Source organism: Ambystoma mexicanum, chromosome 13, assembly GCF_040938575.1.
Source record: "Ambystoma mexicanum isolate Mex_15411 chromosome 13, UKY_AmexF1_1, whole genome shotgun sequence".
Classification (NCBI taxonomy): Eukaryota; Metazoa; Chordata; class Amphibia; order Caudata; family Ambystomatidae; genus Ambystoma; species Ambystoma mexicanum.
In genome coordinates, this window is record NC_090938.1 from 616,290,669 (window position 1) to 616,309,929 (window position 19,261).

At 46.9% G+C, this 19,261-nt stretch overlaps 1 protein-coding gene across 4 annotated transcripts in view; it reads left to right on the plus strand.

Annotated features, from left to right (window-relative positions):
- Positions 1-19,261, plus strand: part of ACLY (ATP citrate lyase) — a 434,227-nt gene that overhangs the window by 96,258 nt on the left and 318,708 nt on the right. For all 4 annotated transcript variants that reach the window (XM_069634496.1, XM_069634498.1, XM_069634497.1 and 1 more), the window contains exon 5: positions 10,317-10,507. In XM_069634496.1, the coding sequence (XP_069490597.1) occupies positions 10,317-10,507 (191 nt within the window). The remainder of the gene's footprint in view (positions 1-10,316; positions 10,508-19,261) is intronic.

Below are 19,261 nucleotides of genomic sequence, written 5' to 3' on the forward strand. Positions count from 1 at the left end.
TATTTACTAAGGTTCCCGGATTGGTGTAATGCCTAATTGACACTCTAAAGGGATGCTACCCTTAACTGATGTAAAGGCTGTCGATGTCTAATAGTCCAAAATAAGTCTGTCTAAACCTATGCTTGCCCTCACTCTTTACTAAATGTGATGGGTAGTCTTTAAGAAAGGAAAGAAACGGTGACCAAACAAAATAATAGGAAACTAAGGTTGGTTTCAGATGGTCTTCTCACCAGGTGTAGTTTGGCCAATGTCACAAAAAATTAGTTCAATCAGAAAGGGCTGTTCGTAAGACCTTGTCCACAGAGCCCTTGCAATATTCTCATACTTTCAGTGTCTTTGGTTCCTTAGGGTTCCCTTGCCCGAGCTTCAACTTGTCCCAAGTTCCAAAAACTACAAAAGAAATATAATTGTTCCTTTTGACACTTCTCAGGACTCCCTTCCCCAAGCTTCAATCCTTTCAACACTACAAAACCGTAAGTCTCCAACTTACTAGGCCTCTCGGGGTTCCCTTCCCCAAGTTCAGGCCCCTTTCAGTTTCCAACACAAAATTCAGTTTTGTCTGGCCATATCATGGAACAATAGGTATTCCACTTTGTTAGCTTGGGTTCCCTTCCCCAACCGTAGGGCCTATTTGGGTTTCAAACACAAGTTAAGCTTGTCGGGTGTACCTATATTCAGTTCTTTCGCACACACTTTACTTGTGGGGTGCAATCGGAGACTTTGAAACCACCTAGTTCTTTGATGCTCCTAGGCATGACCACTTCGATCTGTAACCCCTCTTTATTCTTTGCGCCTCCTTTAAATCATTTCACCTTTTTCTTGTTATCCTTTGCTTCTTCCTTGTGCGCACTTGAATTTTCCCTTTTGCTCTTCCCTTGTTCCACTGTGTACTCTTGCAACTTCCTCTGCTTTCTTATTGTGCCTCTTGTGCTTTCTTTTCCCTTAACGTGCACTCTTGCACATGTCCGTTTCTTTCTCGTGCTTCCTGCACACTTGGCACACTATCCTCTCTTTACCTTGCGCTCTTTAAATTACTTTGTTCCACTTATCCTTCTTAGCACTCTTTAAATAATTTCTTTCCCTTTACTTTTCTTCCACACCGCTAGCGCAACTCCCTTTTTTCTTTTTATACTTATTAGTTTTTACACTTTCTGTCCTTCGTACACTTTATCTCACTGTCTGCTCCGTGCAGCTTTAAAACTGTGTCTTTCTCCCGCTCCACTTGATTAAAACGCACGCTCCTGAGTTTCTCTCTCACTCACTGGGTACATTGGGATAACAAGCGGCCCCTCTGGATACAAAGGGTTGAGGTCACGGTCTAACCACCTGCTCCTCAGACACCCTTGGGACAGAAAAAAACATTCCAATGGAAAGGGGATTGTACCGAACGCCACCAGCAGGATGCAGGCTGCCTTACTCTGGCTCCCTAGCCACGCTGCAGCACCTCACAAACACTGTGCCAGCATCTCGGCACGCTGTTCTCCTCCAGGCTTCAACTCCTGCTGCTCTCTGCTCCTTGGCTTCTCCGGTTCGGACCGCATCCCCAGCTCGCTTATTGCTCTGTGAAAAACCACACCTTTTATAGTTGAACAGTCAAGTGTAGTCAGTTGTGAGTGGTCATTATCAAATGCCTGACCCTGCCTGAGTCTATTAGTGGGACAACTGGAGTTCTTTCTATATTAGGTTTCCCTTACTTTCCCCATGTTTCTATGGATAATCTTCACTGATCTTAGTTGCATCTTCCTCGTCTCAGTATTTGTTGGAAATGGGGAGGAGGAGATGGGATGGGATTGAAAATACCCCATAAAGGCAGAGTGGGTTGGGGTATTATTGGGAATGGGGAATACCATGTCTCGCCCTTGGGTATTTTCCTCCCAATCCCTCGTGACCCTCCACTCCGGTGATCCTCCCTTGCTTGTCCAACGCCAGGATCGGGATTCAAAAGCGATGGCCCTTCACTGGTCACCTGACTGGAAGATCCAGAGGGAGTAGCTGTACGAATACCATCAGGATTCTCACAATATGGTAGGAGAAACATGCAAAGAACGAGAAGAGGCGATGTTACCCTTATCCCAGACCACTGAACGTCTGAAAACATATGGTCGTAGTTGGATCTATAGTCTGCTCCCATCTTAATAGATCCCAAGAACATCAAAAGGCCAATTATGACAAACACCATTGTTTGTTGCTTTTCTATTGGTCAAAAGTATTGGTATTCCTTCCCACCTCGGAACATAAATGCTTTCCTGTTGGCATGGTCCCTATGAAGTTTTGGAACAAGCGGGACCCTGTATTTTGAAGGTGTTCTAACCAGATAGACGGGCCAAAGCACAGATTTATCACATCAATCTGTTGAAGGAGTGGACAAAGACCCAGCTGAAACAACTTCTGTAGTGATGGCAAGTCTGCTGGCAATTAAGCAAATAGAATTAATTCAGTCCCTACTGAGCTACTACCTAGTAGGAAACCAGACATACATAACTGTTAGATCAGTTTCCAGATGTCTTTGACAACAAACCGAGAAGATTTGAAGTTTAAAAAAAAAATGATATCCACCCTCCTCCTGATACGGGAGGAGTGGTGGGAGACGTGCACGGACATGGGAAGAGACCTAAAGCTCAGCCGGAGAGAAGCCTCAGTCTGCAGGGCCATTACAGACCCCGTTGTACGCCCAAACGCTACTGGAGCCTCCAGGAGGATACAGCTGCTCCGGAACCACCATTACCACCAAGAAGGAAGCAAACTGGTACACGGGTTGCCTGGGAGCTGTCGGAGGTCATGGGGTAGCATTGGGGTGAGCTCAGAAACTGAAGAGCAGGGGTCTGGGACCCTGAATGAAATTAGACCGTTGTATACTTTGCAGGAGAGTGAAACAAGTAGATACAATGCAACATTGCACGTCTGAGACTCACACCAATATGTGAAGCCAAAGTTTAAAGCAGAGAGGGTTTGGGACTCTTGAGAGTCGAAAAGAGAAAGTAGAAGAGAAAACACTTGCTTGGCAGAGGAGCAAACCAAGCCGTGTAAAGTATTGCGAGTCAGGGACCCGCACCCAATGAGATTGAGATATCTAGCAACTTAAGACAAGAAGTCCAGGGGAAATTAACAGAACCCTAGCATTTGGAATTGTGCATTTTGGAACATTATTTTGCATCTCTTTTTACCACCACCGACTGGGAACCTTTCTGTTTCAAAACACAAGGAAAGCTTTTTTTTCTTTGAGAAGAGATCTTCCTTGTGCAGTTATCTTACATTAATAGTGTTAGGGACAGGAGTAGGTTTTCAGGGCCACGATGGTGATGTACTATTTAGTTTCGGACTTCCTGACAATTTCACTAGTTTCTTTGAGGCAGGGAAAGCCCTCTTAGCTTTAGGGATAGAGTGGCATTTTCTCAACATTCCTTTAAGTCTATATCCAAAACATGCCACCATTGTGTCCAAGCCTTACCTCTGCACCCTTACAGTTTCTAGGCACATTCATTTTTTGTTGAAGAAAATGGAATTCTAGCTCATGGAGACTGAAATCCTCTGTACAGGATGCACAAATCTGGTTAAGCAGGAAAGTCTGGAATTAGGCCTTTGGTCTTCTGCTGCCACACTCGAAGTTGAGACATTTTAAGACAACACTGGGATTTGGAGTATTATGGAGTGTTATGTTTCACTTCAAGGTACATGCGAGTTCTGCAGTGCCTCAAATGGCTTATTGGCACAAATGCAATACAATGCTTCTTTCTCTGACTTTGAGAGAATACTGTTCCGAGGTTTCTAGCCTTGAATTCCAGAACTGCCCTCAAATACTCTGGAACAAGTTAATATTTATAGTGTATCCCCAATGCGACAATGGGGGTGACCTCTCCGGAGTTGGAGCATGGCAGTATGACAATCTTTATAGAACATTGCAGTGTTTTGGTTGTAGCCATAAACGATTTTAAGAAGCAGCATTGAGACTCCTAATAAGCAACACCAGCGTTACTACCAAAGTAACTGCAGAAGCACTTCAAACCATGGCTACGTTGGCCAAACTGCTTGTGGTTTCCTGCAGTGGAAGAGAAGGTGGTGCTGGGGGCCTGCTCAAAGGCATCTGACCTGAATGTAGGTCCCAGAACTACAACAAAATGGGGCATTTCAAGATTGACGTGCATTGGCAGAACTGTCATGCGAGGTTGGAGTACTGGAATAAGGTCTTGCTGCAAGTTAAGATGACAGTTTATGTGCTTTATAGGCATAGCATGGATGCTACAATTTAGGGATAAGGTTAATTGGCAGAGCCATGACTGGGCAGAAATTAAATAGCAAGGGGTTCTGCATTAAAATACTGAGGGGCTTTCACAGGTTGCCGCTATTGGAATAGTTCCAGGTGATGCTGGTTTTGGCAGTGCTACGTGCAAGTGTTTGTGCTGGAATAGCAGGAGCTGTGCAGGGTTGAGGTGCTTTTCAGTCTCTACAAGAATATAGGAGGCTACGGCCAAGCAAGAATGTATTGTATCAGCAAATTAGTGGGGGGGGGGGGGAGACGCGCTGTGGGCCCCCTCCCCTCATCTTCTTATGAGGCTAAAACCTTGGTGTCATCTTCGACTCCTCTCTTTCCTCATATTGCGGACCTTGCCAAGAAGGCCCACTTTCAGCTGGACCTCCGCGGAGGCATTCTCAACTTCCCCCAGAAACTCAATTTCTCCAGAGCTCTGGTCCTCGAAGGTGGACTACTGCAACACCCTCTTCCTCAATCTACCTTTATCCTCCCATCGACTAATCCAGAATAGGACTGCAAGACTTATCCTTGGCCTGAAGCCCAGGAACCGCATCTCTCCAGCCCTAAAATCGATCCACTGGCTCCCAGTGGCTGCGAGGATCAAGTTAAAGACCCTGCATCATCCACAAGGCTTTCTGGTGCCTGGTACCCCGCTACAACCAACCCTCTCCATAAATACCTCCCTGCTAGAGCCATTTGGTCTTCTTGCTCCCACTCTGTACAGATCAGATGCTTTGCCAAGCAGGGGGTGGGGAGTAGATCTCTCTTTGGCAGTAGCCTCTCTCCTGAATGGCCTCCCTGCCCCTCTCAGCTTGAGCCGGATCTCACGAAGTTCCGGAAGCTTCCCCAGACCCTCCTCCTTCTCCTTTTTCTTTTCTTTTCTTTTCTTTTCTTTTCTTCCTTCCTTCCTCCCCCCCCCCCCCTGCTAATGCCCCCTTCTGCCGCATTGTCTGGCTGCCTGGCCCCTTCTGATTCCTACAGGGTACCAGGCCCTCCTCACCCCAGCACCCCTCCCCCGACCTACACTTTCCCTTCCGGGCCCCCTTCCCCTGACTAGCCTGGTGGGAGGGGTGTGGGGGGGGTGCATCCCTACCGGGCCTGGTCCACCCCTGTCCTCCCACTTAGCATGTGGTCCTCACTCCTTAGACTCCCTGCATTCCATGGAATTTGCCACCTGGCCTCCCCTTAGCATTTGCCTAGCCCCAGGGAACCCTCTTCTTCCCCTCCTCCTCCTGCACTTGAATGCCTCTGCTCTGCCCTGCACGTTCCTCCCACCCTAGCATTATCCCTTCCACCTTGACCGGCATCCTCCCCACCCCACTGCACTTCATGTTACTGCACTTGCACGATCTGAATGACACAAGGCCTTTTCTTCCCTGTAACCCCCGCCCTTTTTTGTCTTGTGGCTCCTCGACACACCATTTGCTGTATTGGCATTGCCTCTCTCTCTATATACCGCATTTTCCCCTGTTAAGACAAGGTTATTGTCCAGGTTTACAAAGCTTCTAATAACATCTTTCAGTATGCAGACTGCAGTATAATGAATGACCTGTATCCTCGATGAGGAAAAAAAGGACAGCCTTGTAAAAGTAAGCATCCTGTAATTTCAGGATACCCTACAGAGACCTCTGCATACTATGCAAACTATGTATTATTCTTGTGCTGAGAAAATACATTATTTGAAACGTGGAAGCCTTTTTACCCACACTAACGGACATGGAAAGCTTTGTGGAGGGCTCTTTACCAGTATATGTTTTAAGTAAATTCATGTGTAAGGATCTGTGCTGATGAAAAATGAATTTTGCTTGCCACCCTTCATTAGATGGGTACCAAAGCTTTTAATGGTTCACAGAGGCTGTTTGGGAGGCAGTATACCATTGCTTCAGTAGACCATTGAATCTGATCATGATGCATCAGAGCGACCGTGCTAAGTCTTCCTGCCTGGTTGCTTGTGCGCCTTACTCCTTATCTTCCTGAGGTGAAACTCTGTCACTCTTCATGAATAGAGGAAACTCATTTTGGGTGGTACCCTCCCAAGAAACAAAGGGAACAATCTATTTACCCCCACCACAGACTTGTTCTTCCCTGAAGCTCCTGGACCAAGAATCCCCCAACACACAAGTGGGAACTCCTGTCTCTGGGAATCCATGTGGTGGTGGTGGTGGTGGTGGTGGTGGTGGTGCTGCTGCTGCTGCTCAGACATCTGCTCCTTCATGGAGAATCCTGGCCTGGGCATCTGCAACTCCTCATTGTGGGGCCTTTCAGCATTCTCTAGCAAAGCATTTCTTGGCCTGTTTTAAGGGTCACCATTTGTGCTTACTGCTGCATGTTTATTCATGTCTTCCTGGGTCGCCTTCAGCGGGTTCTTCCAACGTTGTTGCATGTGTTTTCTGCGCACCGCTATTTCCAGGGGTTTTGCTTGCAGGCTCTGCAAACGGAACAGGCACTGCAACCTACGACTGAAGCCTGTATGGTAAAACTAACCATGGCACCCACAATTCCCCTGCATCCTCGACTGCTTCCAATGGTCCCGGGGTCTTCTCCCTGCAGGTTCATCACTGGTCTTGTCATCCTGGTGCCACACCGGCAGTCTTGCTTCAAGCTCCCAGACTGCCCTGCTCACTGTAATGGGGTTCTTACTCCACTCCATTTATTGAACCTAGGCCTGGGTCTAGCCAGAAGACCTCTATCTACCCTCCTCCCCCGATGAGCTAAAGGTTCCCCTCCCGTTACTCCATTTGAACACTGGTAACACTTCACTTTGTATTTAGTAAAACTGCAAACTGTCACAGAGCTTGTCCCATTTTAGTCGATGTACACACTTTTGGAAACCATCTAATCGTAGCCCTGGATTTGTGATTTCTAGGGACAGTACTGACTTTTAATACTTCCTTTTTGACTTTTATGGGACTTACATCACCAATCTTTCAATCACTTTTAAAACTGAAACGTGCATAGCTAAAAGTGTGTTTGACTTTGTAATTTTGTATTGTCTGTCTGAGGCACTGCTACTGTTTTTGAAGTACATGCTTGATTTCTACTACCAACTTGTTTATAAATGATGATTAAATGCACAACCTTTATTTAAAATCCTTTGAGAACAGGTGTATGGTGTACCTTCATATCACCCCTCTCCTCGCCTAAGTTTGTAGCCAGACTGCTCGGTCACACTACCATTGTTCAATTCTAGGCTAACTTTGTGAAATCCCCGAATGTACACTGCAAGTTATTCTTTCGAACTCATCACCAGATGCCTTGTAGAAAAAGCTTCTAAAATAGGATAAACCGCCCCCCCACCCCCAAGTGATTGTCCGTGCTTGGCTGTGGGAAGGAATTATTTGTATTGGGTCTTAGTATAGCTGGTGTGTGTTTTTTATTGATCTGAAGTAAAGCACCTTTTTCGCTTTGGGGAAGCTGAGCTCTTAGCTGCCAACACAAACCTCTTCTTATTAGCACCTTGAGGGGAATATGTGCTGTATAATGGACATGTGACTGCATCTGAATGCGGCATTTACCAAAGATCATACACTGTCTGGAAGGAAGCAAATTGTGGAAAAAACAACTCGAGGGCTGCCTCTGTGCAACTAGTTGCCCCCCTGCCTGTTACCTGTTGTGGTGCTGTATGACTGACCTCACCTTCTCTGCCTGAAGGCCTGCAGCCTGTCTCTCAGTTTCCTACTGTGTTCCAGTTTACTCCGCAGTGCGGCATTTCTCATTGTCAAACAAAGCTGCTGGCTTTGGTCCTGTTTCTGTTATTCCTTCTTAACTAGTTTGTGTTTGTTTAAATATATTTGCCTCATTTAATTTATAATAAGACAACAAGGAATATCCATGCCACGAGGGCTGAAAGAAATGGTTTGTTAAACAACAGTTGTAAAGCCCTCTGTAGGCTATAATGTAAACAATGGGAAAAATAACAGCAAAGCAACAACTCGCTGGCTACACACATTCAGTTCCAAAGTTGACCTTGCGTGGCCAGAGCACTATAAAAACATTCTCCCTCAATCTGGTCTAAGACTTGCTTGTCCCCTGCAGACTTCCAGATAGATTTAACTATCTTCTGCCTCTCTAGATTCTGGAATAGATATTACACTTCTCTCCAAATTGCACACGATAGACGTGCCTTAATCCTCTTGCTAGGATCTTTTCAAAACACATTTCAAGATCTATTTAATGGTTTGATGTGATAAAAGTCCTTACTTCTCTCAGACCAAAACATTAGTTTGCTGTTTGTATTATGTTGTGGCTTTATCTCGCTCTCTCCCTCCTGTTTTCTAAGTGTCCTGAAAGGTATGGACGGTATCAGTCATTTACTGATCGGAAGAAAATGTTGAACACAAAAATGGCGAATTTCGAAAAAGCACATTTCCACGCAATTATATGTTGTGGGAAGGGGGGGGAAGGGCTGCAGGGGATCAGCCCCGCAGATGTAATTGCTGGGGAATAAAAAGAAATTTGGTATCTTCATATTCCAAATCCTTTTCTTTTCCTCAGTGATCACATGGATCGGGATGGACCCTCTTGGGGTGATTCAGTCTTTTCTTCTCTGTCCTGTCGTACCTTTTTATCCACTTCCCGGTCTTTTCACACACTTCTTCCTATTCCTTCTCCCACTATAATATTCTCTTGCTATTCCTCCCACTCTACCTTTCTTATCTCTTTTACCCCACCTCACACTTCCTAACAGTTGTCCGTGCCTCCTTTTAATCTTCTCACAATCCTCCTCACTGTTCTCTCCTCTTCCCTATTTTCCACATCTCTGCATATTCCTGCTCACACAGCTACACCTGTATCTCCAAAATTGACTTCAATCTCCCTCTCCCCTTTTTTCTTTTGTTTTCCACCCGTTCATGCTGTTCATGGTCAGTTGCTCTGTTCTTTCTCCTTTTATGTTTCTGTTAAGTTGCAGTTGATAGTTTTTGGGGAGTGTTCCTGCTCTCTTTCTGCTGTTGCTCCCTGTTGGTTCTAGCTCTGCTGCTGCTGTTCCATAGTCCCCTTGTAGTCGGTTTAGGGGAACCTGGGACAAGTGTAGGGTCTCCCATTTGGCACCGTAATGGATGGTAAAAAAACCCACAAACATCAGGGCAATAATTTCTTTCTGGTCTGGGTTTTAACTGTTAGACGCAGGTTCATTGTGGTATTTCTAGTTCTTTCCCATTTCAGCTTTATTCTCTCCTACTGCGTACAGTGGCATACTCTCTCTTTAGACTTGGTTGGTACCCAAAGGGCTTGGTCGTTGCTGGTCTCTGGAAGTAGCTATCGTCCCTCCCCCACTCCCTGTGTTTCAGTTGCCATTGTGGTGGTATTAAGAATGTGAAGCATGCTGATGGCTGTCGTAGCTGGGTCTAGCTTCATGATATTGGACCTCTGTGATTTCCCCCATAGCTTTGTCAGACCATCTGAAACATAGAAATGGCTCGAACAGATGGTAATAGGCACTGGGATAGTGGTACAAAACTGCAAACACCAGGTTGAATCGGCTGGGAAGCCCGCGACTGGGGTCCTGGTCGACTACCCCCATCCACCACCCCTCCTCAGCACCCTGGGGTAGGTCTGGCTTGTAGGACACCTGCCCCACATCAAGAGGGTCCCTGTGTTGCTCCAACAGGGTCATAACCTGTCCCTCAGATCTGAGAACATTTGGATGTTTTCATTCCCCTATTATAGGTCTCCCTTCTGCTTTGCTCTACCCCATTTAAGCTAGCTGGGAAAATGGAGTTGTAGATAGACTATATAAAGCAACTGTAAGCATGTTTGCCTTTTCATAGTGCCTTAAATAACTGGTGTCGCACACTTCGTTGCTACGCTTTATATTCTCCCAAGAAGTTACATATCTGCAATAGGTACGTAACCTGCAAAGGTATTTTAGCTGGAAACTCATTTGGGTAGTGCACATTTTTTTTCAACTGGAATGGAGTGCACTGGAATGGTGTTGCCAGTTGTGTTGTGGAAAAGTGTGGCATTGTAGGGTGAATGATGCCTAGCATGTTTATATTGATGGGAGAAGAGTGGAAAGCGGAGTATATCCCTTGTTAGCCCACAGGATAACTCTGCTGCTCTTTTGCAGGAGGAAGAGTTCTACGTCTGCATCTATGCGGCCCGGGAGGGCGATTATGTGCTGTTCCACCATGAAGGAGGTGTGGATGTGGGGGACGTGGATTCCAAGGCGCAGAAGTTCCTGGTTGGCGTGGGTGAAAAGCTGAGCATTGAAGATGTGAAGACTCATCTCCTGGTGCATGCATCTGAGGACAAGAAAGAGTAAGTGGAGGGAGCAATCTCATCTTGATTTTAAGCCCGGGGGTTTGAGGCAAATGCGTAAATTATGAAGGTGCTACAGTTGCAAATATTTAAAGTTTGAAGCTGCTTTTTCTGGAACTCCACAGCAGTATGCCATTTTTACAGTGATCAAGTGCAAAAAATTCAAAAGGGTGGGTAGGATTAAATCGATTAGAGCGAGACTGAAATGCTAAGGCGTGAAACCAATCGGTACGTGGACCTTTTTGGCATAGGTGGCAAGATTGTTACAGAAATCTTGGATTTGCTGTCAAGTTGGGGCTCCATAAATGCTCAGCCTAACATAATGTGCATTTGTCGCTGGTGCTTGGCATCTGCTTGATGGGCCTGTCATAGAGTAGCTGACTACACAGTGGTGATGGCACAAATGACGAGAATGTAGCAGTAAACTCAAAACCAGCAAGGCAGTTGAAGGCACACACCACACCTATTTGGTCAGGGATTCCCTGTACCGTGTAAGTGCTCCGCCCTTGCTTTAACGTGGTATAAGGACAGTGCACGAGCAGAGTGTGACTAGTCAAAATTATCAGTGCACATAGACTGTGAGGAGAGTGGAGGAGGCAGCAGGCTTGAAACCAGAGAACCAATGACAGGCACAGGAAGGCGAGGAAAGTTAAGAAGCTGAAGAGGAGTGCGAGCAGGGCAGAATTTAAGGGTAAGGCACCCTGAGGAAAAATTGGTACTGAGAGACAGAGAAGGTAGAGACCGGAGATCCAACTGGGGATCTTGGCCAGTGTCTTCTCTGGACAAGGAGTCATTGGAATCGTATCAGCTGCCATTTAGCAGGATTTCTCCATGGATAGGAGTTAGGACCTGTTGGGGAGTTTTACTAAAGTCCACTTATGGTAGGACTAGAGGACTCACTCTTGGATGTACAGGGCTCCAACTCTTAAGTTTGGCCTGAACTACCCAAAAGGTTTGGTAGCTATGGACGAGCAATCAGGCTTAGTCTAGGAGGGAGAAGGGCTGTAGGTAAGTACGCAGACCTATAGTCAAGAACACACTTGCACACTGTAGTTTAAAAAGAATATGGTTATTTTAAACACTAAGGTAACTAAGGCAATACTAGAATTACGGGTAAGTGAACATAGTCACATATGTATTGTGAGAAACATCTCACACCTACTCCAATTGGATCCTCTTCTCATGTGACCAGGGAAAGGCCATCACTTTTGGATCCTGACCCTGGGGGTGGAGATGTGAGGGAGGATCACCTAGGTGGAGGGTCCTTGGGGGGATTGGGGAGAAGATCCACAGGCGAGACATGGTATCCCCCTTTTTCTAATTGAAAACCAACACCCCCCTGCCTTTTTGGGCTATTGTAAACCCTCTCCCTCTGTTCCTCTCATTCTCATTAGCCACCCCTCACATTTCCTTTGGAATGTCACATTTGCACTGCTGCTGTGTTTATAACTAGGAATTTTTCACTTTTTAGGAAAGTTGAATCTGGGTGGTTTTGCATTGTGGTTACTATTGTACTGTGAACTGTGTCCCATTAGGCTCTCTCCCACTCTAGTTCCCCACCCCTGCTGGGGGTACCGTTGTACTGCTGTGTCTCCTGCCTGCTCCTCCTGAGTGTTCCCTTCTGTGTGACCCCCCCCCCCCACCTCCTCTCTGCGCTTCCTGCATTGTGCTGGGCTGTGTCTCACCTTTGCTCCCTCCTCCCTTTCCTCCTCATATCCTCTAAGGTGCTTTCCCCCCACTCTCCCATCTTCACTAAGTGCTATTCTATCTCCTATACTATCCCTCTCACCAAGTCTGGAAGGATGAAGTTCAAGAGGGACATCCTGGTCTTCAACCCAGTCCTCCCTATCGCTGATAATTACACCAGTGCTTCCTGACAGGCTCTCCCCGACATCCTCTGTCGTTCCCTCACCAGACCTATGAACCCCTCATATGGTCTCTGGTTCCTTCTCAGATCTCTTCCACTCCCATTAATGGTGGCCTCCTTCCACTCCTCAAAGACCACCATTAATGTCTATCTGAATGGCACTGTCTTGGTCCAAGGCCCTCAGCCCAATCTCCTCCTTGTTGATGGGCGTATCCTGCGTCTTATCACCTTCTTTCCCTCTCCTGCTACTCCTCCTAGCACCTCTCTGGATCCTCTGCCACCGCTGACGGCTCCTTCCTCCTCTCTGGCTGCTACGCCACCTACTGCTACCACCTCTGCCCACTCTCGGGTGCCTCTACCACTTCCGCTGGGTGTACCTCAAGCCTATAGCCCACCCCGGAAGACTTTCTCCACGTCGCTACTCTCAACTCTTGCTCTGCTGTAAAAACCTCCTCTGACATCTGCCACCTCCTCGAAAAACTTGACCTGGATGTCCTCGCTCTCTCTGAGACATTGTTCACGGCCAGCTCTGTCAAGTTTTTGGCATGCTCCTCCCTGATGGCTACAAGATCCTCGCCAGGCCCAGGACCAACCGATCTGGAGGTGGAGTATCTCTGATCTTTCCGGAGTGGGTCCCTGCTTCTGTCATTCCTATGCAGGTTTACTCCTCCTTTTGAATACCTGGTCTGCAGGCTGTCTATCTCTCCTCGCCACCCTCTGACTGTGGCCACCTTCTACAGGCCTCCTCTGAGTGGACCGACCTCTCCTCCTCTCTCCTTGCCTCTACCTCTCAATTTCTCCTCGAAGACCTCAACATCCCTCTGGACTCTTCCGCAACCTCTGCAACACTTTCCATTCTACCCTCTGGTCTGACACGCTCTGCCAGACACACCTTGGATGTACTCCTCACCTCAGACATCCCCCCCCCCCTCTCTAACCCTCTCACCACTCCTCTCTCTTGGACTGACCACTTTCTGCTTTCCTCTCACCTGAAACTCTGTCCTTCAGGCAAAGCCCGCCCCAGCACTGCCACCTACCTTCTCATTCATTCGGCCCATGAAGCGTGTCAGTGGATGCCTTTGCCTCTACTTTCTCTACTTCTCCTACTCCTGCGGCTGACTCACGCTCCGGCACAGCCCTTGCTAACCTCCATCTTTCTTTTATCTTATTTATTTAAAACCTATTTTATTATAATTTTAACATTAATGACAGAAATGAGAACAAATGATACATTGAAGAGTGATAATCAGAAAAAATCCAAGCCATTGTTTTACATGAAAAGATAACGTTCAGAATCTGCAGAATATACAAAAAGAAAACATATTTACAGAAATTTAACATGGTAAATGAGAATGGAACAAGGGGTGAGAGAGAAGCAAGAGAAAAATAAAAAAATACAATAAAAAATAAAATAAAGCGCCCGGGGACTTGGATTCGGTGGGGAGGGGAGGGAGTTAGGGAGCCTAACGGACATCAAACATATAAGTCATTAAAGGCATTCCAACTCGCAAGATACTTATCCATTCTTTTTATTAGTTGATAACTGGTTTTCTCTCTGTTTGATAGAATGAACAGATAATGTAGCCAGCTGTCAATCGTTGGACGAGTATCACTTTTCTAATACTTCAAAACCTGTTTTTTTAGCTATTAAAAGGGCTCTATATGCCCAGTAAGAGGCATATAGAGGGCTCTATATGCCCAGTAAGACTGATCAGACAAAAGTTGGAGACCCACTGGAAATAACCCTAACACGCACATACGAGGTGACCGAGAAAGTGACAGACCCAACACCAGCTCCATTCGTTGTAAGATCCCCTCCCAAAAACTCACCACCTTTGTACAGGACCAAAACATGTGCATATAGTTGCCAATCTCCTTCGTACAATTCCATCATGTATTTATCTGTATTTATCTGCATCAGCTTACACGGTTTCATCCTTGAAGGTGTCCAATAGATACCATGACTAACCCTCTGTCTTTCTATTTCCATCTTTCTACCTCCAATGCTCTGGACATCCTTGCTCCTGTCATGAGAATCCGTCTGAAGCCTACCTCCAAGTGCAACTCTTGTATGTCCAACCTCGCCGACCCTGAAACGCAAGTGCAGGATCTCTGAGAGGAAGTAAAGGGCTTCGGGGTCATCCTCTGACAAATTGGCCTGCCGCCTGCTACAAAGGCAATACGGACTCTGCCATGTCCAAGAATAGAGTCCACATTCAAGCCTGTGTCTCTGTGGCCTCTAACAACACGGATAAACTCTTTAAAATCGGAAGGAGCTGGCCAATTCATCTACAGTCTGTACCTCTCCTATTCCAATCACCCCACCCTGATCAGTCGACTCTGCGAGAACCTGACCATCACGGATCAGGCCCTGGAGTGGTTGGTCTCCTTCCTCCTGGACCGACCCTCCCCGGTCCAACTTGGGTCCTGTCTCTCCACCACCTCTCTCCACGTGGTGTTCCCCAGGTCTCTATCCTTACCCCCCTGGCTCTTCAATGTCTACCTTGCCCCTTTGGCCCACCTGATCTCTACCTTCTCTTCTAACTTTGTGTTATGCGGATAGCACTCGGCTCTCTCTCAGGCTCCCCTCGACCTCCTCTCTCTCATTCCTGACTGTCTATCCGCGATTCAGGGTTGGTGCGCCTCCAACAATCTCTGCCTTAATGCCAGTAAGACGGAGATCCTTCTCATTGGGACCCCTGCTCCCGCTTTCCCTCTCTCACTCTGGCTGCCCTCATTGGGCCTTCTTCCTTCGCCTTCCTGTGAGGCAAAAAACCATTGGGTCTCTACGATGCCACTCTTCTTCTCTCTTCACATCACAGACCTTGCCAAGGAGGCTCACTACCAGCTGCACCACCTCAGAGGTATTCTTACTTTTTCCCCAGAAGCTCCCTGTCTCCAGAGCCCTGGTTCTCTCTAGGCTGGACTACTGACACAGCCTCTTTCTCAATCTGCCTTCGTCTACTCTCCGTCCTGTGCAACTAATCCAGAACAGGAATGCAAGAATTATCCTTGGCCTCAAGCCCAGGGACCAGATCTCTCCAGCCCTGAAATCTCTCCACTGGCTCCCGGTGGTTGCAAGGATCAAGCTCAAGACCCTCTGCATCGTCCACAAGGCTTTCTGGAGCCAGGGCCTGCACTACATCCAACTCTCTCTTCCAAAATACCTTCCTTCTCGAGCCCTTCGCTCAGCTACCTCCAACTCAGTCAGACGCTTCTCCAGGCAGAGAGTGTGTGTGGGGGGGGGGGGAGTAGATCGCTCTTCTCTGCAGGGGCCCTCCCTATAATGAGGCCCCTCTTTAGCTTCATGGACGCGCGTGGCATCACATACACAAATTATGCTGATGACATGCAGATCCTCATACCCCCCACAGGGGACTACGAAGCAGACCGCAAATCTCTTAACCCCATATATGCTGAAATCCAAACCTGGATGGTGGAAAATTGGCTGTGCCTCAATGGAGAAAAAACTGAGGTTCTACTCGGGCACACCAGGAACACTAAAAAACTGGACGTGAAATACAAATCATTCTCTGACAACACGCCCATCAAAGTTGCACTTGCGGTTAAAACCTTAGGGGTCTTTCTTGACTCAAACCTCTCTATGAATAGACCGGTTAGCGCTATTTCTTCTGCAGCAGCTTACCATTCAAAATTGATCATGGCAGCCAGACCATTCCTAACAAAAGAAAACTGCATCACCATAGCCAGAGCAATAGTGGGGTCTAGGCTAGATTATTGCAATGCACACCTGGCTGGCACCTCCTCCAGAAACATTAGAAAACTCCAGGCAGTACAGAATAATGCACTGAGAGCAGCCACGAGCATCGCCAAACGTGAACATATATCAGCAACCAGAAAACATGTCCACTGGCTACCCGTTAGGGAACGTATCCTGTTTAAAACCTTAGCACTTAAACACAAGTGTCTGCACAACACCACTCCCCTTTACCTCTCTCAGAGGATCACCAAACCCTCCTCGGAAAGACCTACCAGAATGGCCTATGTAAATGGGATCAACATCCCCAAAACACTCGGAGCAAGAGCGGGAGGAACCAGTTTTTCCGTCATTGCAGCCTCCAATTGGAACCTGCTCCCTCCACACATCAGAAACATTGACTCTTACACAGCATTCAGAAAAGCTATCAAAACACTTCTATTTGTGTAACCGCTGTATTTCTTGTATTTACTTCGGTATTCACAAAGCTAGGCCTATGCTCACTGTAACCACGAGACAAGCCTAAATTAACTGTGTAAACCTGCATTACCTGTAGCAAAGTCATATTCTTGCAACAGTGCCTTGATCACCCTGGGCTGTAGTGCGCTTTACAAATTCAAATAAATAAAAATAAAAAAAATAGAATGGCCTCCCAGCCCCTCCCAAACTTGAGCCAGACCACCTGAAGTTCTGGAAGCTGCTCAACACTTCCTTTTCGTCTTTCTCTTTCCCTTTCTCTTTCTCTTCCCTTACGCCCCTCTCCCCTCCCCCAGCTGGGCTATCTAACTGCCTGTTGTGCCGACTGGTTGCTTTCCCCTGCACCGCCTCCAGGCCTACCGTGCACTTACCCAGAGCCACACTGCCCTGACTGCACTCACTCAGAGCATTGCTGCCCTGGCACTCTTCTCCTCCTCCCCCCCCCCACTCTCTTCCCCCTGCACTTGTGTGCTCTCGCACTTGCACAATCTGAATGACACAAAGCCTTGTACCAGTGACTAGTCGGGACATTCTAGTTTGGGGTCGTCGAGCCACGCGCCCCCATCTTGAGACCAAGGCTATGCGAATTAGAGGCGAGCCATGAATGCCCCTCCCCATTGAGTCTTCCCCACTTCAGCAACCACCACAGATTCATTATTTGAGTACTCGCGCCTCAGTGCCACGAGGCTCTCCCTGCCCTATCATCGCTTTTTGTCCTGAGGAGTCTGGTCCCACTACCTGCTAGCGGACCCTTATAGCCGAAACTCGAGTTGACGCTAACAGACTACCTTCAATCCACATCTGTGCCTTGAAGGAGAAGATTGACATGTATTGCTATATACGTATCAATGTCATGATGCTCACTAGTTTGCACTCTGAAGAGTTAGTCAAGCCATGTTGAGTGATTTTAAAAGCAACATAGGGTCTTGGGTTTCAAGAACTACTGCAGAATGGAATTGACTAATTAGCCACATTCACTGTGTATTTATTTTGCTCATTGTTATGCTATCTGTATGAATGGTATGGATGCCTAGTGTGAGATTGGTTTCTACTTACTTTTTAGTCCTTGTAATATTTGTCGGAGTAATAGATGGAGTTTGATGAATTTTGTATATGATTCAATAAATTGTTTTACCTTTTTAATTAGTTGTGGCATGACTTGTGGTTAACTTAAAATGCTATAGAGTATACTCATTGTTTGAATCTAGTAAGATTGTTTGTCTTGTCCTCCTTCTGTCTATCTCCCCCGCCCCTTATCTTGTCATGCCTAGAAACACTTCTGTACAGGCGCATTATAAATGGCATATATCATATGTCATTCATTCCCCTATGGTACTGGGACGAAGAGGGGGCTAGGAGTAATGCACACTGATGGGTCCTTTCACCATTCTGGTACTGAGATGAGGAAGAGGCCTACAGACTGGTGTAAGGATCATGCATGTCCTGAATGCTTCACTAATTGGGGTCAGGCAATTGAGCCTGAAGACTTGAACCTGCAACCTGTTAACCAGTTGCAGGTGTGTAAAAGGTGGAGTCAGGGAGAACTCGGGGAGGCCAGAAGTGAGACCTGCAGACAAAGAAAGCCTGCAGAATACAAGGCAGCCAAGGGTGGTTCTGTCGGGAAACCACTGGATCAATGCAGACACACAGCAGAAGAAAGACCCGGGCGTTTTGTTCACCTCACCCTTTGCCTGACCTTTCAGGCATGCAGAGAGCTTTGGCAGGCTTTTGCAAGGAAGTCCGTCTAAGAAAAGAAAAATAGCGGGACCACCACCCACCCGCGTAGGTTGAAAAAAGATCCAGAAAGTCATGAAGTGTTGGCAAAAAAAGAAGACTGGCACCATTTTAGGTCACTGGAGAAACATGTGTCCCTTACTGCAGCTGCGAGAGAAGCCCGAGTGTAAAATTCACAAATCTCTGTAGAAAATATCCACTGCCACCAGCCACTCGGATGGGATGAACACAGTGAGGAGAATTGTGCACAAAAATGAAATTCTACCTAACTGGACCAGCCAGAGCCATGATGGTGAAGAGTACTACACAAGCACGACTGAGGTGTTTGCGTGTATCTTGATAGATGGCAACCCCCATGTGGTGAAGGCCACTGCTCTGTCGGGCTTTTTTTTTTTTTTTTTTTAATCTTTTTTACAGCTGTATCCTGTGCTGCGGTTGTGACCAGCACTACCTCAAACATAATGTCGAGTCCGAAGTAAAACATAGGCCATGAGGAAGGTAGGTGCCATGACGTGGGACACTGACAAGCAATCACTGAGGCTGCATGGACATCTCCTTATCTCTGCAGTGACCAGTTTGCCATTTGGCACTTCATTCCACTGAAGCACTAGCTTCAAAAGTGCATCGCAGAGTTGTTCCTGCCAAGTTTAGCACAGTTTATCAGCATTTGCTCAATCGAGGACCAATACAAATGGTGAGCCATTCCACCTCCAGACAGGGATAAATGTGATCCACGCAGTCCTCTGCTTGGGGGCGTTGGGACAATGAAAACAAACAGGTGGCCTTCTGTTCCTTCAAGTTGATCAAATTGGTCCCTTTATCAGTCTTTAGAGTGAACATGCATTCCCAGTGCTTCTTAGTGACAGAATCTGTAGGAAGCAATGTGGATTTCCTTTAGAGCCACCCAGCTCTATGCCTTTGAGCTAATCTTCCCTCTGTGATGTAGTTCCTGAACTTT